The 27,273-nt window shown below is 33.3% G+C and overlaps 3 protein-coding genes and 1 pseudogene across 3 annotated transcripts; 1 reads left to right on the forward strand and 3 right to left on the reverse strand.

Moving 5' to 3' along the window:
• The first annotated feature begins 6,207 nt into the window (after positions 1-6,207).
• On the forward strand, positions 6,208-8,852 carry LOC106416884. The gene is made up of 4 exons (XM_013857768.2): positions 6,208-6,513; positions 6,599-6,682; positions 6,799-6,909; positions 7,041-8,852. The coding sequence occupies exons 1-4, from the start codon at positions 6,208-6,210 to the stop codon at positions 8,850-8,852; spliced, it is 2,313 nt and encodes a 770-aa protein (XP_013713222.2).
• A 2,119-nt stretch (positions 8,853-10,971) lies between these two features.
• LOC125585602 lies at positions 10,972-18,588 on the reverse strand. The gene is made up of 2 exons (XM_048754951.1): positions 12,821-18,588; positions 10,972-12,713 (listed from the first exon to the last, which is right to left on the reverse strand). The coding sequence occupies exon 1, from the start codon at positions 17,723-17,725 to the stop codon at positions 16,817-16,819; it is 909 nt and encodes a 302-aa protein (XP_048610908.1). The 5' UTR covers positions 17,726-18,588; the 3' UTR covers positions 10,972-12,713; positions 12,821-16,816.
• Positions 18,589-19,763: 1,175 nt separating this feature from the next.
• Positions 19,764-21,345, reverse strand: LOC106374720 (zyxin). Its single transcript, XM_013814682.3, has 3 exons — positions 21,032-21,345; positions 20,422-20,962; positions 19,764-20,316 (listed from the first exon to the last, which is right to left on the reverse strand). The coding sequence occupies exons 1-3, from the start codon at positions 21,302-21,304 to the stop codon at positions 20,120-20,122; spliced, it is 1,011 nt and encodes a 336-aa protein (XP_013670136.1). The 5' UTR covers positions 21,305-21,345; the 3' UTR covers positions 19,764-20,119.
• Positions 21,346-23,794: 2,449 nt separating this feature from the next.
• On the reverse strand, positions 23,795-26,786 carry LOC125586029 (annotated as a pseudogene).
• Positions 26,787-27,273: the final 487 nt, after the last annotated feature.

Genomic DNA, 27,273 nt, shown 5'->3' on the forward strand with positions numbered 1-27,273 from the left:
TTGCCCTATTATACCAATACATCTTACGTCTTTTATATAATAATGCCTTTTTACCCTTGTATCCAACCGGTGCAACCTGCAAAAAGCAAATAAATATAAATTATTATTTTTATTTACAATAAAAAAGTGAACGTGTCTTTTCTTTTGACACAAATTGTAAATGACAATAATTATGGAAGATGCATTGTGTGCGCCACGAAAATCACCAAATACATTCCCGGCGATGTTTGTGAAGTAGCAGCCCGGTTGTGACGCCTCTGTCAAAGAAAGGAGACAAAGGATTCACGGCTTTGGAACTCGAAAGTCGCGACGATCGTAAAACCTCTGTGAATAACATCCCGTTTCAAGATTCAACAGTGAGTGAAGACACAATTATTCGTTCATTTCTTTTCCTCCTTATCGTAATCATAGATTTTCACAATCATGCTTTTGACGCCGTGAATGAACCAAAATTGAAGAAAATGAACAGTTTTTTGTTAAATTGTCTTCTATTCTATGCATATAGAATAGAAATGTAAACCAATATATATTATTTTGTTCTATTCATGTTATGCAATGCGATATATTTGTTACCTTCCATTTGATGATAAATAAATAGTGTTCTATTTTGTTAAGAAATATAATCTATCATTTTCTTAAGTTCTAAATATCATTACATGTTTTTGAACCTGTAAAAATCGTACAGTATTATTCTATACTGTATAGTTTAATATTATATAATATAATATAACATAATATTTTGTACTTTTTTAGATTTTGATATTTGGGTTTAGGGTTTAGTGATTATGGTTTAGAGTTTAGTATTTAGTAGGTGAGGAGGTATGTACATTAACTTATTACATGTAATCATAAATATTTCACAATTTTTGTCAACGAGTAATTTGCTATGTATTTTGTTACATTCTATTTGGATCTAGGGTTTATATTTTTGGGTTAGGGTTTACTGATTAGGGTTTAGGGTTTAGTATTTAGAATTTAGTAACCTGATCAGTTGAGCGTTATTCTCTCAATTATGTCAAAATCAATATTATTCACTTAATTGTAGTTAAAATTTTATTCATTTCGCAAATTATATATGATTAGGGGTTTGGATATAGCATTAGCGGTTGTCGGAGGGTTTAATATGTAGGGGTTTGAGTTCAGGTTGGAATCATATACTACTTCGACATATGGAATAGAACAAACTCAAACTTTCTCTAAAATATATAGTAAAAACATTTATATATTAGATTTGAGTTTATGGTTTACTGATTAGGGTTTAGAATTACTAATTATGAGTTTGGGTATAGTATTTAGCGGTTGCGGGAGGGTTTAATATGTAGGGATTAGATGTTAGATTGAGACCCTATACTACTTCGACGATATATAATAGAACACACGCAGACTTTATTTTAAAAATATAGTAAAAATATTTATTAATTATATTTGGGTTTATAGTTTACTTATTAGGGTTTAGATTTACTAATTAGGGTTTGGGTATAGTATTTAGCGGTTGTGAAAAAGTTTAATATGCAGGGGTGAGAAATCAGGTTGGGATCCTATCCTACTTCTAAATATAGGGTTTAGTGATTGAGATTTAGGTTTTGTATTTAGAATGTGAAAGATATAGTTGGGGCCAGCATTAATTTTTTCCATGAAATCATAGGTATTTCATTATTATACAAATATATACTATGTTATTTATTTTGTTCTATTCTATTTGAGTTTAAGATTTATATTTGAGTTTATGGTTTATATTTGAGTTTATGATTTATTGATTAGAGTTTAGAGTTTAGTATTTAAGGGTTGGGGTATATTTGATATATGTATGAGTATATATGGGTTAAGGTTGAGGTAATATTTAGTATTAGGGTATGTGGGTGAGATTATAATTTTATACTATTTCGGCGACGTGAAATAGCACACATCAGTACATATGTGTATGGTCAATAAACAGCTAACGTTGATGGTTTGTTCTTCTTTCCTTTGAAATAATTTTTAGGCACACCTACCATATATTATAGAGATACGTGGGTACATAGGACGCATCTTTACCGGATAATGGCAAAAGGTAAGGGTATAACCGGATGAATTAGGATGTAAATATTAGTTTTTTTCATTATGTCAAAATCATAACCATTTACTTAATTATTACAGTTTTTAAGTTAATTGTACTTTATTATTCCCTTCACTTTGATTTGAAGTAGTGATGTAAATAAAATTTACTTTTCTTACATAATTAATATTTTTTGAAAATATTATAAATTTAGTTATAATTAAGGAACATAATTTTTTCATTGTGTTTTAGGCGCCACATAACCGGCATCGGCCGCATTCTCAGCTTGCCTCCCCCACATCCGCATAACGCCGGAGACCAAACAACACACCTTATATCCTCCACTTACTTCCGCTGAAAGAGACTCACGAAAAGGCTCGGCGTACTTTTGTTTCAGCAGAGAGTAACAAGGGCAACAAGGTCCATACACGAAGTTGCTGTCTTAGAAAGAGGGCCATCTTCTTACTCCTTCGTTGTTGTAATAGATGGTTCGAAAAGTTAAGTGTGGGTGTTGAGAAGGATCGGGGAAGTTGCAGAAGGTGTGGAGGATGGAGACGGAGAAGCCACGGTGGTGGAATATGCGGGCGAGTTGGATCATTGGTAGTGGCGGAGCCAGAATGTTTTCGTACAGGGGTAGGTCATAAATCTATATATATATATATATATATATATATATAATTATTTATAAATGGCTAAAATAATATTACAAAAATTATTTTTCTATAGCTTAAAATATTTTTGTTATGATTTAATTTTAAATCTTTAAATATTTTTTAACCAAAAAAATGAGAGAATCATTTAAAAACTAGTCCCCGACATAATTTTGTAATACTATTTTCATAATTTTATTTCTACCAAATTTTCACATTTATTTAATAAAATTTTAAATTAAAACTCTCCAAAATCTTTAAAAAATAGATAATTTACAAAAGCTTGTGAAATACATTAGTGGCTTTCATGTTTTATCAAATTCTAAATAAAATCCAAGGCAAAATATACAAAATTAAATTAATGTAAAAGAAAATAACTTGAAAATACAAGGGTGATGATTGGTTCGACTGTAGCGGTAAGAATTTAGCTGTAAAAATTTAGTTGTAGTTAAGTTGTTTGTAGCTGTAAAGTTGTTACTGTAGATGTTCCTGCAGAGATTTTTGCTGTACTTAAATTTGTTGTAGCTGTAAACTATAAATATTTCAAAATAAAATATGTGATGTATATATAAAATAATTATTTTTTGTCAACTAAAATAATTTATATTAATGATTTTTATAAATTATAAAATTTTACTGTTATTTAAAATGTGATATGTAAATAATATTTATGTTTTTTAAAAAAAAAAATCGATAATTTTAAAAACACCCAGAATTAAACTAAAATATTTATAGATGTTTTTATTATGATTTTCTAATTTATTTGATATTATAGATAGTTTTTCATTGTACAGTTTCTACAGCCTATAAAACAAACATGTACGTTTTTTGCCTAAAATACATAAGAAAAAAATTGCTTTAATTTTTTTCGCCGTAGCCTTAAAAGTAAAGGTAAAGCATGATTGGTAAAAGTTAATATAAATATGTTGTAGGATTTAACTTACAGAAATAAAGCTACAATATGATTGGTAAAATTAAGTGCTTTAAAAATAAATAAAGCTAAAATAGTAAGATAAAGTCTAACCAATCACCCCCGTTTTATATTTTCTACCTCACAAAAAGCAGAGATGAAACAGTAGGCTAAAGAAGAGTTTTTGCCTATTTCAAAATCTGATTTTTATGTTTTGCTAAAAATAACTAATAATCATATAACATTTTAAAATTGTAATTATTACTTGCCTAATTAAATTAAGCTTTTCTTTTCATTGTTTTCATTTTTGTGGGGTCAAACTATAAAATTTGGTGGGGTCATTATATTTTTTCTTGAAAAACAAAACTTGTATTTTATAAATAAGGTGGGGTCAGCTGACCTCACACCTCTATGGCTGGGTTGAAGTGTCCAAGAAATGGTAAAGGAAACATGATTATTTTCCTCCCTTTTCTCTCTTCCATTTTTTCTTTTCTTTTTAAACTTTGTTTGATATGTTGTTGTGTACACTCTCACTACAAAGTCTACAATTACAAAACACAAGTATAATAAATCATAACTATTAATATAATATATATATATATATATATATAAGTTTGCGATTTGTGTACAAAGTTGGAATGTAAATGTCTGCATGGCTATTAGCAACATCTGGAGACATATACAAAACACAAGATATTCCCTCTGTTTCCTAATATAATATTAATATATTATTTTTAGAGACATTTTTTAAAAAATATGTTGTTTTCACATTTGCCAATTGTATCAAAAGTTGAAATAAAAATGTTTGCATGGCTATTACTAGTACAACTAGCTTAAAATCCGCGCAATTGCGCGGAATGAATGTTATATATAAAAATAAGTTTTATATATTATTATTTATTTGTATTCATTTACGTATTATATATAGAATTAAATTAGAGTAAACACATAAATCAAAACAATACATTTTATTTATTTACGATAATTTTTTGGTAAATAAATCAAAATAATCATTTTATTTATTTTATATGGTATATAACTAAATTTCAATGATATGGACATAGATGTATAGTATATTTTAATATAGATATTTATTATTGATAATTCATACTCATATAATAAATGCGATTTTTGAATGCAAATTTCAAAATTAAAATAGTAAGGTTTTTATACTTTTTAATACAAATTTAGAAATGATCATATTTAAGTATTTTTCTATGTTATATAGTTTAATTTTAAACTATATTAATATATAATATGAATGTCTAGTAAATGAGACTTCATATTCGTACGATTTATAATCATTTGTATCTTGTTATTACCAAAAAAGTTAAACCATTAATCAAAAATTTTAGTGAGAGACATTTAAAGTTTTTCGTTTTAAAAATTTAAAATATAATATATAAGAATTGTTTTTATTATATGGTTAATGTGGTTGTTTAATATCTTTTAATAATATTAAATTAAACAAAAAAAAGCTAAGATACAAAAATTGTTATAAAAAATTGTTATCAAATATTTATTATTCATAATCATTAATTGTCATATATACGTTAATCATATTAGGCAATTCCGTAACTTTTATTTAAAGAAAGTGCGAAAATATTCTTTTGTATACTATTTATCAATTTAATAGTTAATTTAATAAAAAATATAATATAACTTAAGATTGACCAATTTATTTCTCTAAAAATTCAGAATTCCACTCTCGCGGTGACACGTAGATACAAAACAATGTTGTAATGGTTCTTAGTTAATATATAAAGGATCGACAAAAGCCGGTGAAACTCACTTTTTGGACTTTATAAAATTGCCTTAGGGTTCTTTTTGACGGTTAAGTAGATTAAGGCATGTAACTGTCCTTTTTATTTCTAAAACAAATTAGTTAAATTTCTTATGTAACCTTTTGACTTTTGTACATCTTAAATTAAAAATGGAAAGAGTACAGAGCACAGAATCAACATTGTAGCTTTGATATAATTCAATTAAATAGAGAGAAAATGTCCAAAATGACACCAATCTAAGTTTCTGTCTCCAAAATAGCATTCAAGACCCAAAATCACAAAACTAGGTTTCATTAAAAGGTTCATTTATCATAATACTCATTCTTTTATTTTCTATTTACATTTTATTTTCTGAAAACTGGAGATCTTCATCTCTCTCAAGAGGCGACGGCTTCTCGGATCGGAACCGATCATCTCTTCCGTCATCATCTCCACTTCTCCAGCGTCGGTCATCCTCGGCGAGTCGGCGTCATCATCTCCGCCGTCACTCAGCTCCGTTGCTGCGGCTTCTCGGATCGGAGTCAAATCATTTCTTTCGTCATCATCTCCACTTCTCCAGCGTCGGCGTCGTTCATCCTCGGCGAGTCGGCGTCATCATCTCCGCCGTCACTCAGATCCGTTGCTGCGGTAATCAAAGGAATCCGCCGCCATCCGCCGTAAAGGTATTAAAGGAAATGCTGCTAAAATTCACTTTGGCTGCAAAGTAATCAGATTATTTTGTTGTATCAAAACAGCTAGAATTGGAGATTTCGCTTACTTTGGTTGCAAAGGAATCGTTTCAGTCTTTGGTATGTGAGAATTTTTTGATTTATTTTGTTTTGTAGCACTATGGAAGTTCTTTGCGTCTGTGGACAATGGAGGTCAAAAGATGCATTCCAGTGGGAGTTTCATGTCGATTTGAACAGGAATGCATCTTTCATTTCCATAGAAGAAGATCTTCAATTTGAAGATTTGATGAAGATTGTCTCTGAAGATTTTAAAGAGGAAGTGATTGGTTTGAGTTATGGGATGTCGCTTGACATCAAAAGCACTGTTGAAGGTTTCCCTCCCATTTTCGTTGCAAACACTCGCCATCTCAGAAGCTTTATTGGGAAGAGTAGATCATTTGATGGAACCTGTCGGTTGTGTGTTAAGGTTTGTATGATTTTTTCAACTAAATTATTCAAGATACCTTTCCTAATGACGTATTAAGCCTTTCAGAACGACTTGACTTTTGCAGGTTAATGCTGATTCAGCTAGCTGTAACAATCAAGCTTCTGATACATTTGCTTCGCCTGTTTCTACTGTCCAGAGAGAAATACAGGTACATCGTTTCTATTTTTGTTTTTGGGTTGTTTATGTTAGTATGATATTTTAGACTGTTCAGGATAGGCTTTCTAATCAAGTACTAAGCATTCCAAAACAACTTGAACTTTGCAGGTTCATACTGATCCAACAAGCTGTAACAGGCAAACTAGTGATACATTTGCTTCTTCTGTTCCATTGAATGCCATTCCAGTGTTTTGTTCTACTGCGCAGAGAGAAAAACAGGTACATCATCTCTAATTTCCTTTTTTTTTTTTTTTTTTGTTTATGTTTGTATGATTTTCTTCTTTCTTAGACTGTTCAGGATAGGCTTCCTAACCAAGTACTAATCCTTCCAGAACATCTTGATTTTGCAGCGTCTTCTTTATGAAGGTGTTTCTACAGTTCCTCTGAATTCTCTTCCGGATTTTAGTCCTGTCCATATTGGACTTTCACCAACAACGAGAGGAGCTGGTGATATTAAGGTGAATAGATATTTTAAGACCAAGGGAGAGTTGATGTTGAGGATGAAGAAATGGGCTTTAGAGTGGAAGTTTGAGTACAAGACTGTCTCTTCTAACAAGTCAAGAGTGTTATTGAGTTGTGTTGATGACAATTGCACGTGGAGGATGCGTGCTACTAAGCTACCTCTTTCAGACTTTTTCGTTGTTAAAAAGTATGTTCATGAGCATACATGCGATACAACACACAGGAATGCCAACCACAGACAAGCATCTGCAAAGTTGTTGGGTTCTTTGATTTGCAGCAATTATGGAGAAAAGAAGGAAGGTCTCAAACCGAAACAGATCATTGAACAGGTCAGGATCCTGCATGGCGTTCACATCAATTACAAACAAGCTTGGAGAGTGAAAGAAGAAGCTCAGTTCTTGGTTAGAGGGACTCCTGAAGACAGCTATTACAATTTGTCTAGGTGGTTGTACAAAGTCACAGAGACAAACCCTGGTTCGTTAACTTATCAACAAGTGGATGCTGCTGGAAAGTTCAAGTATGCATTTGTGGCTTTTGGTCCATCGATAAGGGGATTCTCATTGATGAGGAAAGTTATTGCAGTAGATGGTACATTTCTGAAGGGAAAATTCAATGGGACTTTATTGGCAGCTTGTGCTCAAGATGGGGATTATCATCTATATCCTCTGGCCTTTGCAGTGGTCGACGCAGAAAATGGCGCCTCTTGGAAATGGTTCTTTAGAGGTTTGAGCCAGATGATCCCGGACGCTTCGGATCTTGTTTTTGTATCAGACAGGGCTAACTCCATTGCTTCAGCGTTGGAGGATGTTTATCCCTTATCTCACCATGGAATCTGCAGGATCCATCTGCTCCGCAACATCACTCCTACATATTCGAAGACTGGTCTGCTACCTCTGGTGGAAAGCGCTGCTGATGCTTACACGTGTCACGAGTTCTGGTTAATCTTCAAGGACATAAAGGATAAATGTCCTGAATTGGCCAAGTATCTGGAAGATTCGGATTTTAGGAAGTGGGCACGATGCTTTGCGCCTGCGAACAGGTACAATATCATGACTACCAACATTGCAGAGTCTCTCAATTCTATGTTGAAGCTGCCTCGTGAGTTGCCACTGATCTCTCTCCTTGAGACGATCAGATTGACACTCACCACTTGGTTTTTTGAGCGACGCGAAGCGGCTGCGAAACATAAGCACCTGGTTACTCCAAAAGTTGTGCAGAAGTTGGTATCCAGGTTTGGGGCTGCAATGGTGCTGAATGTGTATCAAGTTGATCAAAACGAGTTTGAGGTGAAGGATGAAACTATGAAGTATGTTGTTGATTTGGAGAAACGGCATTGCACTTGTAATGTTTTCGACATTGACAAGATCCCCTGCATTCATGCAATTGCTGCTGCTAAGTATATTAAGAGAGATGAAAACCGTTACGTCGATACTTCTCACTTGACAGAAACGTGGGCTAAAGCCTATGCCGAAAGCATACACCCTGGTGGAGAGTTGTCAACGTCCACCTATCCAGCGAATATTGACGAACTGTCTTGCCCACCTCCAGCTACCAAAAAGAGAAGTGGACGTCCTCCTACAAAGAGAAAGAGATCCGTTGGCGAGTTTGGTGTTCCTGGATCTAAATCTCAGTCCCACAAGTGCAGCAGATGTGGCATAGGAGGACACAACAAGATCACATGCAAGAGGCCTATAGGATGAAGATCTTTATTCATCGTTGCTCTATTCTTTTTCATTTCCATGTTTTTTACATTTTTATTGATCATTCATGGATGTTGGTTATTTGATGGTTACATGATATGGACCAGACGATATATACATTTGCCTTTTTGGAACCCTATTCTGAATAAGTATGATGTCTTCCAATTTTTGTAATATACAACCTAGGTTTTAATGCATTACTCTCCAAACCTCCAAATCACAATTTGAAATTTCCTTATTTTTTGTACTATACAATCTTATCTTTTGATCTCATTTCAATTTTAGTTCAAATTTCTTTGCTAGAAAGAAACACAGTAATATTCAACTATTCTGGAATCCCATCCTGAAACTCAGAGTTTCTTTCCAAAGTTTATAATATAACGTTTGCGGTTAAATTCATCTATGTGGATACATATATCAGATGATTCACCTCAGCATAGCGGCTACACCACCTATCTTTCCAAATCTGAAACACTTGTCCCGACCTTGGTTCGATACCCCTTGGAATCAGATTTTTTTTAAAAATTATAGTTGAATACAGATAAAAGAAATATATTATGTTACTTACTTCACCTAACGATTGAAACACACTTGGTCTAGTGGTATACCTTATTCTGCCTTTCCTCCCAGACATTTCAGGTTTGAATCCTGGGAGATGTGTATATTTTTATTTATTTTTTCTCCAAATTTTGCTAATCACAATTTGTACGGTTAAATATGTTTATGTGAAAAAATCTACCAGATTATTCTCCTCGGCCTAGCGGCTAAACCACCTATCTTTCGAAACTTATACACTTGTCTCGACCTGGGTTCGATTCCCCTTGGAATCAGATTTTTTTTTTTTAACGGTTCCTTTCTAAAAGAGACATCATTTATCTCAGTAACCGTTCAATAATCGAAAGGGTGCTTTCTAAACCATTTTATAGTAATCGAAGGGTTACTTTTCGTTCTATATATACAAGGGATGATATCAGATCTCTTTTTTACTGACTTTCATTTCTTCTGTGTTTATTCTTTTCTCATTCATCAAGTTTCAATGGAAGGGTCAAAGAAGATGATGAAGCGTCCCATAAAGGAGGTTTACGGATCTGATGCTTCCGATGGTTTCAACAAAGGAAAGGCGGAAACTGTGGAACATTACAGGGCTCTTCTTCGTTTGTCCAACGAACACAGGCTATCTGAAATTGAATGGCATCAGGCAGCCAGCAAAGCAAATTCCATTGCTTCCCAAATCGAGTTGCTTGAAGAGATTATCAAGGCTAAAGGAAAATTTGACTTCACTGCTGAGTTGGAAAAACTCAAAGAAGAACTCATGGAAGCGGATGGAATGCTTGCTGATGTGAAGGTCAAAGTTCCTGATTGGTGTAAGCTTGAGGAAAAGTGGCTGTTGGATGAGTAATCTCATGTTATGATCTTCTCTTTTTTTATGTTTTAAGAAACCACATTATGATTTGTTTTAAGAAACCACATAATGATTTATTTTAAGAAACCACGTTATGAGTAATCTCATGTTATCATCTTCTTTTGTGTTGTGTTTCAGTCAAAACAAAACAAAAACACTGATTAAAATGTAGAGGATTAGTGGTCTTATATCTGGCTAATCTCGGTTTCATATTCGTTTCTGGAAAGCCATCCTGAATTTGACAAATGCGGTTAAATTCATTTATGTGGACACATATATCAGATGATTCACCTAAGCCTAGCGGCTAAACCACCTATCTTTCCAAATTTGAAACACTTGTCTCGACCTGGGGTCGACTCCCCTCGGAATCAGAATTTTTTTTTAAATTATAGTTGAATACAGATAAAAGAAATATATTTCATTACTTACATCACCTATGATTGAAACACACTTGGTCTAGTGGTAGACCTTATTCCGCCTTTCCTCCCAGACATTTCAGGTTCGAATCCTGTGTATATTTTTATTTTTTTTTCTCCAAATTTTGTTAATCACAATTTGTACGGTTAAATATGTTTATGTGAAAAAATCTACCAGATGATTCTCCTCGGCTTAGCGGCTAAACTACCTATCTTTCGAAACTTATACACTTGTCATGGGTTCGATTCCCCTTGGAATCCATTTTTTTTAAATGGTTCTGGAAAGCCATCCTGAATTTGACAAAATGATATCCTATGCTTACTCATTTCAATGATAACTCTATTTTCAATTCATTCACACTCATATTCAGCTTAATCTCTCGTAAAGCCATTCTGGAAAGCCATCAACAATTTAAACTTTTAACAGTAGATTCACATAGAGAAACAAGAACAGACTGCTTAAACAACAGAGCAACCATCCTAACACATCAGAACAGAGCACAATCCTATGAAAGAAGACATTAAACAGACACAAACATCTAACATAAACTGAATGATCACCTTCTGCAACCTTCCTGGAAATCTTTATCCATAAACTGATCGAACATCTCACAACATAGTTTGCTTCGTAAATCCATCGCAGTATCATCATTTATACTGGACATTTTCTTCAATCCTAATGACCTGCATTCTAGCATCTTGACAACAAAGAGACCAGAATTGAAAGGAAATTTTGTCTTCGGGAGCCCTTCTGCCTTCTTAACTTGAAACGGGACGATATCGTTGAAGTTTATCTCTTCATTCATCATTTCCAACTTTATGGCAGGAATCAACACTGACAGAACACAAAAAAATGTTTTCATATTCGTTTCTCGAAAGCCATCCTGAATTTGACAAATGATATCCTATGCTTACTCATTTCAATGATAACTCTATTTTCACATAGATAAACAAGAACAGAGCGCTTAAACAACAGAGAAACAATCCTAACACATCATAACATAACAAAATCCTAAGAAAGAAGACATTAAACAGACACAAACATTTACCTGCCAGTTTTTGGATTAGAGGGTTTTCTTTAACCTTGTGAACGCCATAATGAAAGATTGTGATTGTGTTCTCCATCAGATGTATCTCCACCCCGATGAAGTGATCCACAAGTCTTTCATGAACGACACCATAGACAATGTCAACATCTTGCATCCACATCTTATTTGGACGTATTAAACCTCTCACAACTTCGCCTACCCAACCCTTTAAGATGTTTATTCCTTTTTTATCTGGCTTCTGGAGATTTTCATAACAGTATCCAACCGTTTCTAAGAACTGGACTGGTACAAAGCAAGCTTTTGGGATACCTTGCTCGCTGAACCAAGAAGATTGCTCAATTCTCTTTTGATTTAGCATTGCAAATGCAGCATCTACGTGCTGCCAAAGTAATAATATAGTTAGAAGATTTCATAGACACAGTGGAATTTTGACAAATTGAATAAACAAGAATAACATCACGCTATGTAACCACCGAAACCAACTTTCTTTTTTGACAAAATCCACAATTGCAATAACAAGAACATCTAGTATAGCTCAACCTAATCTCTTCCTATTCATATGCACAAAGAATAGTTGTAGGATATGAAACATATTTTAAATTAATTACCTTTTCTTTGAGATTGTTTTCTGCATAGTCAAGGTATTCAAAGAAATCTTTCTCTATTTTGTTTCCATTGATATAGAGAGGCATGTACTTGACAAAAGTTAAAAGTATCAATCAAATCTCTGTCAAAATAAATTACGAATATTTTATACAAGGACAGAATTTGCTTACACATAATGTATGCCACATAGCTGCATCCAATATCCAAGCCTTGAAAACAGAGGAAATTCAGGTGTCACAAATGGATCAATAGGAAGGATAACCTCAGGTGTTACATGCATAGGAGGGTTTCTAGGTACTATTGGCCTCTTCTTTTCTCGTTGAAGAAAAGCAAGACGATCTACTGGCTGAGCAGTTGCTTTCCTCTTCATACCAACAACAGGCTTCCCCTTTAATTAAAAACAAATACAAAGTATCTTAGAAAGACAAAAATTCAGTATCATTTTATCTTTTATTTATGAAAGCCTTCCTAATATGATGTATAAATATTTCATACCTTTTTTGCATGATCTACTGGATGAGCAGTTGCTTTCCTCTTCATACCAACAACAGGCTTCCCCTTTAATTAAAAACAAATACAAAGTATCTTAGAAAGACCAAAATTCAGGATCATTTTATCTTTTATTCATGAAAGCCTTCCTAATATGATGTATAAATATTTCATACCTTTTTTGCATGATCGTCTTGTCTTGGCTTCACACTCTGAGTCTGCTGTACTTCTATCTGAGAAACAAAACCGATATATCAGAATATTGAAGTGAACTTCAATCTAAGTGGATCTTAGGCATTTGGTTTACCTCTTTTTCCATCTTCCAAACACCATCTACCCATTCTTTAGGTATGCGCAGATCAGAAAGGTTGAACTTAATTAATTCGGTAGAACTGTTGAAACGGACAGAATATATGTCATTACTTAAAATTATATGAACTTCCCCACTGCACCAGCCGTCATTGTGGTACGCCTCCACCTTATCCATCAGTTCAAAACCTTTTGTATCTCCAGGTGGTGGTTGAGGACGGATACTGTGAATGGACACACTTTCCTGAAGTTTCTTTGTCCTTTTCTCTTAGTCACAAAACCGTGTTGAGTACTCAACCTTCAACATCTCAACCCCATTTCGAATATCTGTCTTCAACACAATTCATGGATACCATTTCACATATCTGTCTTCATCTTTTGATGCAATCTCCACATTAGCACCGACATCAAAGTGAGTTTGAACTCTGGGTTCTTCGTTCTGTGATGATTTTTATTCAAGGATATAAGTCATTTTTTATAGTAAAACAAGAAAAATTAGGAAGACAATCCTAAATATGTATAACATCAATGAGTAATACCTTATTTTGCTCTCTTAAAGTTTTTGCGCGAGCTCGAGTAAAGCGTTGTGTGTCCGAAATGTTTTGTGAAATGGTCTCATTCATAGTCTCCTTAGTATCCTGAAGTCAGGAATGGGAACATGAACACGTACAAGGGTTTCTAAAAATTAATTGAAAAGTCCAATATGTTTTTGAGCATCTACCTGCTGCGTCTGATCTGGATTGGCTTCATTTTGTCTGGAAGCCGTCTGATCTGGATTGGCTTCATGCAATGGAGTCTGTGCAAGTACAACAAAAATCAGGATGGCAATCCTAAATATGCATAGAGAACTGTAGTTCAACTTATCTAAGATATATAAATTACCTCATCTGCCATCTTCCACACTCCATCTAGCCATTCTCTATGAATTCTCAAATCTGAAGCTTTGAATTCAAGTGTTTCCATCGAGCTATTCAGATAAACAGAAAATGTGTTCTCACCCAGAATCATTCTGACTTGTCCACTGCTCCAGCCTTTACTGTAAAATGCCTCAACATTATCCATCATCTCAAACTTCTTTTCTCTGTCATCAGCGGGTGGCTTAGGGCGGATTTTGTCTGCTGTTACAGTAACTCTCTTTTGGTCCGCAAACAGTGTTACTGCCACCTTCTCTACCCCATCACACAGATTTGTAGCAAATACATTTCCAGGATACCAGATTCGACAAGTAGCGTCATCGCTAGTTGCAATCTCAACATCTGCCCCGTTTTCAAAGAGAGTAGAAAGTGGTGAAGATGCACTTGTCTGAAGATGATGTGTTTCTTCAATAACTCGTGAAATTAGTGAAGAGACTGGAGAGGAAGGTGTGTTATGCACATCATGTGTATCCTCCTGTAATAAAATAAAAGAGGTAGTTATGAATGAGTTTCTACGATTTAAAGTTTAAGTTGAAGCTATGAAAGAGTTTTTCTGCTTACCTGTTTATTGATTGCTGAAATTATTTCAGTCAAAGGCTCTTTATTGGTTGCTGAAATGATTTCAGTCAAAGGCTCTGTAGAGTCATACGTTCCCTCTGTTACCATCTGCAAAACAAAAAAAAAAGTCAGGAATGGGATCATGAACAACTACAAAAGCTTCCAAAAATTAATGTAAAAGTCCAAGATTTTTTTTGAGCATGTACCTGTTGCGTCTGAATTGGAGTAAAAAATGGAGTCTCAATACTCTGTGGAGCTATTGGAGAGACAGGTGTCTCATTCGTTGCCTCTGTTCCCACCTGCAAAGCAGAGAAAAACAGGATTTGGATCATGAACAAACACAGATATCAACTTAAACAAAGTTTAAGTTGAATCTATGAAAGAGTTTTTATGCTTACCTGTTTATTGGTTGCTGAAATTATTTCAGTCAAAGGCTCTGTAGAGTCATACGTTCCCTCTGTTACCATCTGCAAAACAAAAAAAAAATTCAGGAATGGGATAATGAACAAGTACAAAAGCTTCCCAAAATTAATGTAAAAGTCCAAGATTTTTTTGAGCATGTACCTGCTGCGTCTGAATTGGAGTAAAAACTGGAGTCTCAATACTCTGTGGAGCTATTGGAGAGACAGGTGTCTCATTCGTTGCCTCTGTTCCCACCTGCAAAGCAGAGAAAAACAGGATTTGGATCATGAACAAGTACAAAAGCTTCCAAAAATTAATTGAAAAGTCCAAGATTTTTTTGAGTATGTACCTGTTGCGTTAGAACTGGAGTACAAACTTGAGTCTCAATGATCACAGTCGCAGGCTCTGTAGCATCCTGGGAAAAACATTTTCTCATTAGTTTCTCTACCAAAATACCATCAACTATAATTTTAGAAAAAAATCTTACTTCATCGCTAAGATTTTCTTTTTCATTAGCATTGGATGGCGTCTCATATGATCGCTCTGGGTCATTCTGCAAGAAAATCAGTAATGCCTTTATATGTACAAAAGCTTACAAAGCTACTTGTATACTCCAAGTATAAATCAATATTTTTGAGCATATACCTCTGGTGTCAAATTAGGAGAGAATTCTTGAGTCTGAAGGGAAGTTGTCTCATTCAATGGCTCTCTCCCACTCTGCAAAATTCAGGAAAGGTCATCCCAAATGTGCACAAAAGCTTCCAAACATTACTTCAAAACTCAAAATGTAAAACAATATCTTGAGCATATACCTCTCGTGGCAAATTAGGAGAGAATTCTTGAGTCTGAAGGGAAGGGGTCTCATTAAATGGCTCTCTCCCAGTCTTCAAAAAATCAGGAAAGGTCATCACAAGTGTGCACAAAAGCTTCCAAACATTACTTCAAAACTCAAAATGTAAAACAATATCTTGAGCATATACCTCTCGTGGCAAATTAGGAGAGAATTCTTGAGTCTGAAGGGAAGGGGTCTCATTAAATGGCTCTCTCCCAGTCTGCAAAAAATCAGGAAAAGTCATCCCAAGTGTGTTCAAAAGCTTCCAAATATTACTTCAAAACTCAAAATGCAAAACAATATCTTGAGCATATACCTCTCGTGGCAAATTAGGAGAGAATTCTTGAGTCTGAAGGGAAGGGGTCTCAGGCTGTTGAGACATTGGAGATAAAGGTGTCCCACTGGATCGCTGTGTGTCAAAAATTAGGAGGGCATTCAAGAACAATACAAGATTTTCCAAAAATTACTTGAAAAGTCCAAATGTAAAACAAGATTTTTTGAGAATTTACCTGTTGTGTCACATTAGTGGGAAAAACTGGAGTCTGAGTGTGTGGAGCAACATTCTGGTTTCCTTCCAACTCTGACACACGGGCTCTAAGCTCCATGTTCTCTGCTTCCAGTAAGGACATTCGATCCTTCATGCTCTTGGCATTCTCCATCATTAACTCGATGATCTTGTTCAGTTTGGTATTTTCTGAGTCATCCTCAATCGAAGCAGAAGCTTGGCTAGTCTCCACATTTTCCGTCATATGAATCTTCATATGAATAAGAGCATCCAATGTGTCCAATGTGTTTACAGACCTATTTTTCCAATCATCGGCTTTAAACTTGTACCCTTTCTTGGATATATCTTTCACAGATTCCAACTCGTCACTATGTTCGTCTTCCATGGAGACATCATCTTCTGGATCATGAGGAACAGGAGGTATGATGCATGTGACCTTCAGCTGAAAGCATAAAAAAAGAGAAACCAATGAGAATAAGTTTTTAAAAAGAAGAAGCGAAATAAACAGAGAAAGATATCAAAACAAGATCACTGTAAAAGCTTGCCTTTTTATGAGCTTCAATCTGTAAAACCCGTTCAAGTGATGGATTTTCTAGCTCAGTGTATTTCTCACACAAGTAAATCGGTCCAGGAACATCAACAGTCGGTGCCCAATTACTGAACTTATCTCGTAGCAAGGGAATGGACTCTAGTATCCAAAGATGGAATACTAGAGGATAACCTTGCAACTCGAATTTTGAAGTATCCTCCAGGTGGTTTGCGACAGCTTTTTGAATTGACCTCAGGAGCACCAGGTAAGCGTCTCTTCCCCATGGATACATCATATCCTTTGCTTTGTTGACATACTCCAAAGGGAAAGTCCCTTTGTTGTTCTTCGGCAGCAATATGCTCTCTACCAAGAGGAGCATTGCGAGGCAAACTCTCTCATCAGAAGCATCTACTCTTGTCTTTTTGAGCTGGTTCAACACGTTGCTTAACTTATGAGTACGCCCCTTTAGCAAGCCCCACTCATATTCCCCTTGTGGTCCTTCTACTTCACCATTACATTTCGAACTGGTCACCATATGAAATTCTCTTATAGAGAACTTCATTGGCTGACCAGCGAAATCGAACCAAGCTTCATTCTTTTTGACAGTAACGATGCTTCTTGTGAGAATACCGTAGACAGTCTTTCCTGATAATTTCATTTCACTCTTCCCACTGAGCCTCATTACAGGTCCCAAAAATCCTCGTACTCTCTCAATCTCATCTGCTGTTAGAATACTCTCAACAATGGAGATATACATCGAGGTTGAATGTTGGTTTATTGACACCTTTTTTTCCTTTGGCTCTGAACCAGTAGGGTACTTGAGCTCAGGCAGAGTTAGTGTGAGAGGTAATGAATCTCCCATTTTTTTCTATCCTGCGTAAACAAGGGGAAAAAAAATTTCAAACTTTTCTGGAAGGCTTTCCTGAAACAATACAAACCCTTCCTGAATTGAGAAAAAGAAACACACACACATACTTTCACAATCCTATCAATTATCAATGCAACTCTATCAATACCTCAGTCCCAAATTCAAAAGCAACACGAGCTAGGAAGGATATAAGTCATTTTTGATAGTAAAACAAGAAAAATTAAGAAGGCAATCCTAAATATGTATAACTCTATCAATACCTCAGACCTCAGACCCAAATTCAAAAGCAACACGAACTAAAAACACACACTCATGAACTCTCGGATTTCACCAAGCCTATACACAAGCAAGAAGCAGTAGACAACGAGATCACTCACAAAGAAGCTTGAATCTGCAACATACCATTAAAGCACAAAGTAAAATTGTACTTTTTCTTCATAAATCATTGATAATAACGATTAAAACATAAGAAAAAGCTACAATTTTTGTGTGTGTTCTTAACTATGAAATTCTAAAAATTTTAGATTAACAAGAGAACTATAACAAAACGAAGAACAACACACACCATTCAGCTTTGAAGCAATATCAAATCGGAAAAAATTATCAACAAAAAGAACTCGGAACATCAAATATTCAAACAACAAATCGAAATCCCCAAATAGGAAACCCTAAGAAGAGGAATCATACCTTGGAGAGTCGAATCTTCGTGAGATGATCACCGGAAATGATAAAACGAAATCGGAGAGTGTCGCCGCCGTCGTGTCGCGTCAAAGAGATCGAGAAGAAGAATCGCCGTCGCGTCGCGTGAGAGAGAAGCGGTTCTGATTTTTTTTTTCTGTTTGTTGTATTAATTTTAAAACAAGGGTATCAGAGACATTTTGCCAATTAATGAATGTCATTTTTGTGACTTTCTTCTTCTGATACTATTTTGGTGACAAAAACTTCAAAAGTGCCATTATGGAGAATTGCCCTTAAATTTATACTAACAAAAAGTGCATACAAAGCAAATAATGCAACATGTTTTAGGGTTGGAGAAGGCCCTATAGTAGCCCATTTCTGGAAGCCCAAAGACCGTGTTGTTGTGCCGAGGCGCAAAGAAGATTCAAAGCAGATTTAGATTGGGAGCCTACGATAACAAAGTGGTAATCAATTTACATGTGCTGGAATGCTTAGAATCTTTGATTAAAAGAAAGCAACATCAATTCAAGAAAATAATCTATCTATAGAACGTCAATGTTTCAAGAGTATGATGCGGGCCAACTCAAACATCTCACCGTTCGTCTTTCTTTTCTTGTCTTAAACTAAGCAAGCTTGAAGCCAAAGTTCACAAACCTTTCTCAAGACACAGATGCTTCCAGATGCTACGAGGTCATTGGTTGAGTTTTATCTCTCTGCTTTAGCTTTATTTATTTTTAAATCACTAAATTTTACCAATCATGTTGTAACTTTACTTTTAAAAATTAAAGTCTACATCAAGTTTTTATTTAGTTTTACCAATCATGCTTTAGCTTTATTTTTAAAACTACAGCAAAAAAAAATAAAACAAAACTTTTTCTTATGTATTTTAGGCAAAAACCCTACATCTTCTTTTTATAGGCCGTAGAATCTGTAAATGAAAAAAATATATCTATAATATCAAATAAATTATATAATCATAATAAAAACTTTTATAAATATTTTAATTTTGATTTTGAGTGTTTTTAAATTATTAAGATATTTAAATAATATAAATATTATTTACATATTACATTTTAAATTACAATAAATTTTGATAATTTATTAAAAAATATTAATATAAATTATTTTAATTGATATAAAATAATAATTTTATATATACAACACATATTTCATTTTTATTTTAAAATATATACAGCCTACAGCTTACAGCTACAACAAATTTAACTACAGCAAAAGTTTCTGCAGAAAAAATCTACAGTAACAACTTTACAGCTACAACCGATTTATCTACGGCTAAATTTTTAAAGCCTCAGTCAAACCAATCATCACCGATCTTTTTCCATCACCACTATGATTGAATACAAACTTTGCTTCATTTATTAAAAAACCAACCAAACAAATATTACAAATACTTTATTGCAACCCCCATAGATTCCAAAAGGAGCAGAAAACACCCTGAAGTACTCTCAACTCATCATCTATTCTGTTGCGCCGCAACTAAAACTACAAAGATATAACCTTAACCAAAGGAAGAGCAGCTGAAAATTCCTCCCATGGCCACCAAAAAATGGTCTTATTAAAACATAAATTAAGCAATAACCAATAAATCCCCCATCTAACTCATCCCACACAATTATTCTTTACTATAACCAGTAACCAACTATCTCACCAATAAATCTAAACCATTACAGAACCTGATTTTTTTTTAAATCAGTACATCCATTCTTGTGGAAGATGACTTTCTTCCTTGGGACAGCCACCAGTCACCGCAGACTTTGTACCACGGTCGAGTTTGCTACATCCTGCAGAAAGATGAGCTTGCGAACGTGATTGAATCCCACCAGAGAGTTTTTCAGTTTTAGGATGTTCCGTCTGAACAACCTTCGTCGGCAACTTAACACACTTACCTGAAATCCAGTTTATATTCCAGTTTAGTTTCTAGAAGTCGAAAAATCTAGCAAAATTTATCAAAATTTCAAGACTTTTAATTCATGAAAACTCGTCAAAGTTACCTGCTTTCTTCCAGGAAGTAGAAGGGTTTGTGCAATTCCGGGGAAGGAAAACGCCCGTACCAACAGACGGCTGTTTAACGGCGTTTGGAGCGGTGAAAGCGCCGGTGCCAGCAGACGGCTGTTTAACGGCGTTTGGAACGGTGAAAACGCCGGTACCAGCAGACGGTTGTTTAACGGCGGTTGGACCGGTGAAAACGCCGGTACCAGCACACGGCTGTTTAACGGCGGTTGGAGCGGCGAAAACGCCTCTAACGGGATAAGGATACGCGAACAGAGCTGGTTGCGTCTGCCTTAGCCAGTAGTAGTAGTAGTAATGGTAGTTGTAAAACGCCGCGTTTTGAGGAAATGGGACGAAAGAATTAGGGTTTGGGCGTCTGTTGGGTTTTGCATCAGATTTGATCTTGGGGACTTCTCCAGCTGCAGCAGATACAACTTTCACAGAGTCTTCTTTACGGCACGGAGTTTCCGGCGGTGAAAGGGCTTGCGAGAACGGACCGTTGGGACTCTTGTTTCCACTCCGAGTTGACTTAGTAGAATTCACCTGAATCAAGATGAGCGAAACTATTGAGTCTTAAGTTAACATTTGAAAAGAGTAAAGCTTTGAACAAACCTTAGCCTCGTCGATGGGAGGAGGGGAAGGGAGGCGCTGAGTGAGTCTGCGAGTCAACCCGGCAAGGAAGTCATTTTCTTCGTCATTTGTCTCGTCCTCCGTCTCCGTTAAGTCCTCTGGATAGGTGAAAGCGAACTCGTAAGGGAACTCGTTAGGGAAAAGTTGACTCAGAGTTGATTCGGAGACAAGGGCTTTCTCCATTGGTTGTTCGAATGCCGCGAGACAAGGCGAATGGATGTCAGAGGACGCGGCGGCTACTGGCGGCGCTAACATAACGACAGTGGGCCTCTGTTTGTTGTGTAATAAAAATTGTTAAGAGGGTTCTCTGTTTATAAAGGTTCCAGGAGGGTTTAATGAAACAGCTAAAAATATTATTATATTTGCTTTTGTACCCCTGATGTTTATGTTTATTTTATTTTATTAGTCCGTAATTCCTGGTCCACATTAGATAACCCAACTGGTTGTTGACCAACAAGATGTAAAAGCTCAAATGAGAAAACGAGAAGTCACAGGGGTTAGTGGTCTGGTCACACTTATGTGTTTATGTGGTATCTGATCTCCACTAAAATCCAGCCGCTGCTTCGTTGTCTGTAACGTACAAAACATTAATAGGAATGATAGGAGGAAAAACTGGTTTACAGTGTTTTATTTATTGATTGAAATAGAAATCTGAAATCCAAAGTCTATTTAATTTAAGGATATGTGTCCGAGTACCCATTCGGATTCAGACGAGTTTATTTGGATTTCTAATTTTCAAGGTTAAGAATTTAAGTTTCATTTGGGTATTTATAAATTTGGTTGGATTCGGATAATCCGTTTAAATTACGTTTTAAAAATTTTAATCATATATACTTTAAATTTATCAAAAGTTAAAAATAAAAATATATTACAATTTTTTGATTTGAATATTTCAATAGATAATTAATAGATATTTTAATTATTGTTGGTGTTTTGTATTCTCCATCGTTTTTGTTTATTTTTATATTATTAAAATAAATTAAACAATCACATTAAACATAAACAAAAATTTAGATTTTTCTTATATCTTATATTTTGAATTTTTTTTAAAAACGACTATAAATTATTTAAATTGTTAAAAATCTCACTTTCAAAATTTTATGAGCAATGATTTGATTTTCTTTTTGTCATAACAAGATACAAATAATCATAAAATCATATGAATATAAAGTATGATTTAATAGATATTCAGATTATACATACACACATATATATTATCATTTTAATTAAACTATATACCATATAAAAATATGTTAATTTAGAAATTTGCATTGAAAAACTATTAAGATCTTAATATTTTTATTAATTTTTTTTAAATGATTCAAAATTACTAAAACTATTAAAATTTCATATTAAAAATTTTATGATTAATGGTTTAAATTTTTTTGTTTGTGCAAATATACAAATGCTAATAAAATTATATGAATATGACGCTTCAATTAATAAATATTCATATTAAAATATAATATATATCTATGTTAATATCATTTAAATTTAATTAAATACCATATAAAATAAATAAAAATGATTGTTTTATTTTATTTACCAGTAAAATTATTGTAAATAAACAAGAGTGATCTTTTTTAATTATGTGTTTAATCTAATTTTCATACAATCATTTAATATATTTATTATTTCCTAAAATATAAATAAATACAAAATAAACAATATATATAAAAGTAATTTGCATACATAATGTTTGTTATCCGCAAAACGCGGATCTTGGCCTAATAATTTGTCTAACGTACATAGTACATATTACTACGTACCAGATATCAAAAATTTAGCATAATTAAATCAATGATAAATATATTTAAACATCAACTATACTAACGTTTGATAAACTTAAAACAGAAATTATCAGTTAAGTAAAAACAAAATGAAAAATAAAGAACTTTAATGTAACACTTATTTATTACTATGTACTAATCATATTTCGAATTTTTATTGTTTTAGATAAATTTTATAAAACTGTCGATTTTTTAATAACATGATTTTTTTATCTATCTATACTATTATTTCAAAAGTGAATTTACTTAATTACTTACTTGTCATGTTATCCATAATTTTAGCTAATTCTGCTTATGTGTCATGATTTCAATGATCTTAGATAAACTTTTTTGTCATGTTTTCAATAATTTATATTTTTCATTATATAATAAAACAGAATTATATATCAATAATATCAGATTTTATAAAAAAAGGATTTTTTGTATATATTGTGTTCTTATCTTGAAATAATATTTTTTTCTATGTTAAAAGTTAAAAATTAAAATATAAAAAAATTATAATCAAATATTATAAGTGAATTTGCTTACTTGTCATGTTATCTATGATTTTAGCTAATTTTTGCTTATGTGTCATGATTTCAATGATCTTAGATAATTTTACTTTTTGTCATGTTTTCACTAATTTATATTTTTCATTATATAATTAAAAATAATTTAAATTAATAATATCAGATTTTATTAAAAAAAAGAATTAGTTTATATATTGTATTATTATCTTGAAATAATATATTTTCTATAATAAAAGCGAAAAATTAAGATATAAAAATTATAATCATATTTTAATCAAGCAAAAACATTTGTATAAAGATATTTTCAAAAAATGTTTTTATTATGTGAATTTGCTTATTTGTCATGTTATCCATGTTTTTTTTTTGACATCAACTTAAAACAGACTCATATTGATTGTGAATACCAAATTGGGGGCTCCGCATCCATGTGAACGACGAAAGACGGCTGTTTCCTGACATTGCGTGCTAGGGTATCCGCATTTGTATTTTGCGTCCTTGATACATGAATGATTTTTGAGCTGAGAAAATTTTCTTTCAGGTTCTTGATATCTTCCAAATAACTTGCAAAAGCTGGTCATTCTTCTGGTTCCGACACCATCTTCACCAATTGAGAACAATCCATTGCAAAAGTGATCCGATACTGATGTAAGTTCCTCATACATTACAATGCCCATACTAGCGCTTCCACCTCTGCATGCAGTGGTGATAGGCTAGGCCAAACATTACGTGCTCCCATCAGGCCATCAAAACCTTGTAGAGTACTATACCAACCTTGTTCCGAAAAACGATCATTTTCTTTCGAAGAACCATTTGTAAAACACCATCGGCCTGAGATTGACGGTAAGGACGTGGCCACCATCTGAGTTACTGCCCTCTGTGTGTTCGGCACAAGTGCCTCTGCCCAGAGTGTTATCCATGATTTTAGCTAATTTTGCTTATGTGTCATGATTTCAATTATCTTTGATAATTTTTCTTTTGTTCATGTTTTCAGTAATTTATATATATTATAATTAAAGAAAATTATTTGATTAAAAAAATAAAATTATATTTTAGATAAATTTTTTTTGCTTGATAAATATTTGATGTTTGATTTAAAGTTTGTGATTTGCGAAGTTATTTTTCGTATTCGAACTCTCACGTTAAAAGTTAGAGCGGTTAAAGTCAATGACACTATTAATGAATTTTTATATATTTTTATTTATATAATTAAAAACAAATTTATTATTAATAATATCATACTGTAAAAAAAGATAATTCTTATATATTGTTTTGTTATCTTGAAATGATTTTTTATCATAAAAGTTAAAAATTAAGATATAAAACAATTTATTATCAAATGTTAATCAAGCAAAAATATTTTTCTAAAAATATTTTTAATATGTGAGTGTTTTTAATGAAAATATTTGCCACATTCAAATAATTTGATGTTTAATTTAAAATTTTTGAACACATAAATAATAACTCATCGTGCTGATTTTTGGATTAATAAAAATAAACTAATAAGTATTTGTAAGAAGATTATGTCCGCCTATGTTGGCAAAAACACCGAGTATTACATTGAAATAACTACATCCAAAATTTTAGAGCTACGGCACATCTTTTATATATTGTTAGTCATGTTTTAGTTTAAAACAACTTCAGCCAAGCCAATGAATTACAGACAGACCCGTTCCTTCTATAAGGCACATAAAGCATTTGCTTTAGGCCACAAAATATAATTGTAATTGGAAGGCCACATTTTCTAAGATGTTAGTTTTGTTTAATAGTCAAATTGTTCAAAGGTTAACCTATTGGTTACTGTTCGAACCATTCTCTAGCAAACTTCTATTTCTTTTTGTTTATAATTAATTTTGAACAGCATATTGTTTGTATTGGAGGGCTACAATTTCTTTAAAGCTTGAAGTCTCTCAAAAGTATGGGACGGCACTGATTACAGATACAAGAAATTTATAGTTACAACCAACATACTTAAATCAGCTCTAAGCGGACGCTATAACGTTAAAATAGTGATAAGGTTTGACATTTTTTCTTTCCAACCGGACGGTAAAAATGGCTGCATTATAGTGTGATTCTTTTATTTGCTACTGTATCACACCATATTTGGTGATACACTATAGCAATGGCAAATGTTTTTTAACTGTTTTCTGGTGAAATCAAAACTGTTTATTTAAATATTGTCTAACTAAAGTTGATTACGTAAGATTTGTATTACTATTTTATAACTGGATCACGTAAGATTTAAAACTAATATTTTAATATAACTGTTATATAATATATTTATATTTGAAATAGAAGTATTATATATTTTTTTATTTTTATTATATTTTTACTATTAGTTAATAGCTTTTATCAAAAATAATTAGTATTTATCAAAAAAAAAAGAATCTTAATTAATAATATAATAATGAAGAATATTTTTTTTAGTGTAATATTTGGTGTTATTGTTTGATAGTAAATAATTCTGGTGCTAAAATTATTTTAAAATGGTGTAATTTTGACACTAAAATAGTATTATGGATTAGATATACTTTTCCAACATAGATTTACAGCTAATTTTTATATTAACCGTCCAACCAATAGCTATGAAAAAGATTACTTCTAGTCTCTTACTGTATACCCTTCGAAGGTTGTTGTTCTCTATCATCTTTTTGATAAATTTGGGTGGCTGATTTACTTCATCACCAAGTTTCTCTAGATATAGTCATATGGGAGCTCTGAATCAAACCCATCGAATTGGAATAGCAGTGTAAAATTCAAATGGAGTTAGAACCTTAGTTTGTTTATGTGGAAACATAAAATCTTATAAGAAAAAAAAACTTTTAAACATTCGAACATTAGGAAGAATCCTATTATCAATTCATTTTTATTTCGTGATATCTATTAAACGATACACAGTAATAGCAATAGAATTATTCCTTACAGACTATTCATTGTCCCACCGAAACAGTAATGAGGATATCCATTGCAATTTATACGACATATAGAGGATTTACCTGTGTTCAAAAAAAAAATAAAAAAAATAGAGGATTTACCATCTCTCGACTCTTTTCTCACCTCCCAAATGCATTCTTTACAGATTGGAACCTTACCAAATGGAGTATTGTCTCTTGATACTTTAAATATATCAAAATAGTGAGATCCGCCTCCATACCACGAAAAATGGCAACGATACTTCGTAGTTTTCGAGATATTAACATGAAATCTGAAACCCCACTAATGGTTCCAAGGGATATGGATCATCCCCAAATCATCATCCCTTGATTTGCAATGTACATTCAGAATTTTCTTGTTCTCTATAGTGTTGTGGATTACGACATGCTTTCTTGCTAAAGGTAATAAGGTATCATCGCCTGATTCTGATGTTCCTGCATCTGTTACTACGTTTGAGACATCTAACGTGTTAGTGCAAAGAAGACACAACAATTGAGTAATGCAAAAGATAAATTAAGAGACAAAATAGATACAAGCAACCAACTATTGCTTTATTAGAAATCGCCTAAAAAATCTATTACAAGACTTGCTTATCAGCTTTACACAGCATGTTAACACCCTAACAGCTGCCTAATCTACCCAAACTTATCTCTCTGTCGTCAGTACTTCAGCATCTGCTTCAGCACGACCCAAGAACACTCCTAAGGGATTTTCACCATTCCTCTATAATAATAGCCAGTGTCTTGTAGAATACACACGACTTCATAGCTCTTTTATAGTGATATCCACGTTCCTGAAACCCTAGTCTCCAAGGCAAATGGATATGGACAACTTCCATATCAATAAGGACACTTTAATTTTCTTGAAATGCACTAATTCCTCAAGGCATAAACTTGCTTCCCAAGTTTATCTCTTGTCTTTTCTCCACGGTATAAACTTGCTCCTCAAGTTTATTCCACGACAGCTCAGCATATTGCATCCACATGGTCTCCAC

This window comes from Brassica napus, chromosome C4 (assembly GCF_020379485.1).
Source record: "Brassica napus cultivar Da-Ae chromosome C4, Da-Ae, whole genome shotgun sequence".
Classification (NCBI taxonomy): Eukaryota; Viridiplantae; Streptophyta; class Magnoliopsida; order Brassicales; family Brassicaceae; genus Brassica; species Brassica napus.

What these genes read in the sequence shown, in the direction of transcription:
- LOC106416884 (XM_013857768.2), top strand. Translation starts at nt 6,208, where the DNA reads ATGGAAGTTCTTTGCGTCTGTGGACAATGGAGGTCAAAAGATGCATTC. An exon ending in CTGTCCAGAGAGAAATACAG is followed by an intron (nt 6,683 to 6,798) that starts GTACATCGTTTC and finishes TGAACTTTGCAG; the next exon opens with GTTCATACTGATCCAACAAG. An exon ending in CTGCGCAGAGAGAAAAACAG is followed by an intron (nt 6,910 to 7,040) that starts GTACATCATCTC and finishes TTGATTTTGCAG; the next exon opens with CGTCTTCTTTATGAAGGTGT.
- LOC125585602 (XM_048754951.1), bottom strand. Translation starts at nt 17,725, where the DNA reads ATGGGAGATTCATTACCTCTCACACTAACTCTGCCTGAGCTCAAGTAC.
- LOC106374720 (XM_013814682.3), bottom strand. Translation starts at nt 21,304, where the DNA reads ATGTTAGCGCCGCCAGTAGCCGCCGCGTCCTCTGACATCCATTCGCCT. An exon ending in CTCCCATCGACGAGGCTAAG is followed by an intron (nt 20,963 to 21,031) that starts GTTTGTTCAAAG and finishes ATCTTGATTCAG; the next exon opens with GTGAATTCTACTAAGTCAAC. An exon ending in TACTTCCTGGAAGAAAGCAG is followed by an intron (nt 20,317 to 20,421) that starts GTAACTTTGACG and finishes ACTGGATTTCAG; the next exon opens with GTAAGTGTGTTAAGTTGCCG.